The sequence below is a fragment of the Tupaia chinensis genome, unplaced genomic scaffold, assembly GCF_000334495.1.
Source record: "Tupaia chinensis unplaced genomic scaffold, TupChi_1.0 Scaffold138060_1, whole genome shotgun sequence".
NCBI lineage: Eukaryota > Metazoa > Chordata > Mammalia > Scandentia > Tupaiidae > Tupaia > Tupaia belangeri.
The window spans coordinates 354,804-355,790 of record NW_006197961.1 but is presented as its reverse complement, the minus strand read 5'-3'; the positions used below and the strand labels follow the sequence as shown (position 1 = coordinate 355,790).

At 60.3% G+C, this 987-nt stretch overlaps 1 protein-coding gene across 1 annotated transcript in view; it reads right to left on the bottom strand.

The window, feature by feature from the left end:
• Positions 1 to 66: 66 nt before the first annotated feature.
• The window catches only part of JUNB (JunB proto-oncogene, AP-1 transcription factor subunit), a gene marked incomplete in the record, with an annotated part of 1,769 nt that continues 848 nt past the window's right edge, over positions 67 to 987 (bottom strand). Inside the window, 1 exon segment of the mRNA XM_014592653.2 lies at positions 67 to 965. Coding sequence (XP_014448139.1) covers positions 563 to 965 — 403 coding nt within the window.

Sequence of the window (987 nt, the reverse complement as noted above, 5' to 3'; positions counted from 1 at the left end):
TCTCCTCCTCCCCGCACCCCCGCCCTCCCCGCTTGGAAAAAAAAAAAGACGACAGAAATTAATAAAGAACATTTTTTTTTTTTACTTAAATAGATTCCATAAAAAGTAAACCAAACACGCACACACACACACACAAACACATTTCAAAATAAACTCTAGGGAACAAGTGCGTGTTTCTTTTCCACAGTACGGTGCAGAGGGGGAGGGCAGGGGGCGGGGGTCCCCTCCCCAGGGTCCTGGTGGGTTGAGTACCGTGCGGCGGGGCCTGCTCCGCCGCGATCGCCCCCTCCTCCCCTCCCTGTTAAATACACAAATATATTATATTCAATATGAATCGAGTCTGTTTCCATCAGAAAAAAAAAAAAAACATACAAAAAAAAAACGAGGAAGAGGAGCGTCTTGTAAACGTCGAGGGACCGGGCGCAGAACGCGTGGGCCAGAGTCCAGTGTGCAGTGCGTGGCCCCAGGCCCCAGGGCCCATGCCCACGCCTGCCCCCTCGCCCCCAGTGGGAAGCGTGCGCCCAGCCGTCCAGGCTGGGGGGTGTCCGTGGAAGGGAGGCGCTCAGAAGGCGTGTCCTTTGACCCCGAGCAGCAGCTGGCAGCCGTTGCTGACATGGGTCATGACCTTCTGTTTGAGCTGAGCCACCTGCTCCCGGAGGACGCCGGCGGTGTTCGACAGCCCCGCGTTCTCGGCCTTGAGCGTCTTCACCTTGTCCTCCAAGCGCGCGATGCGCTCCAGCTTCCGCTTCCGGCACTTGGTGGCGGCCAGCCGGTTCCGCAGCCGTTTGCGCTCCACTTTGATGCGTTCTTGGTCTTCCATGTTGATGGGGGACACGGGCGGCGTGGCGTCGCGGCTGCGCGCCTCCGGTACGGTCTGCGGTTCCTCCTTGAAGGCGGACGCGCCACGGCCCAAGCCCAGCTGCGCCGGGTGGCCGCCAGCGAAGGGCGGCGCGTGGGGGAGGTAGCTGGTGGTGGCCGGCGGGGCTG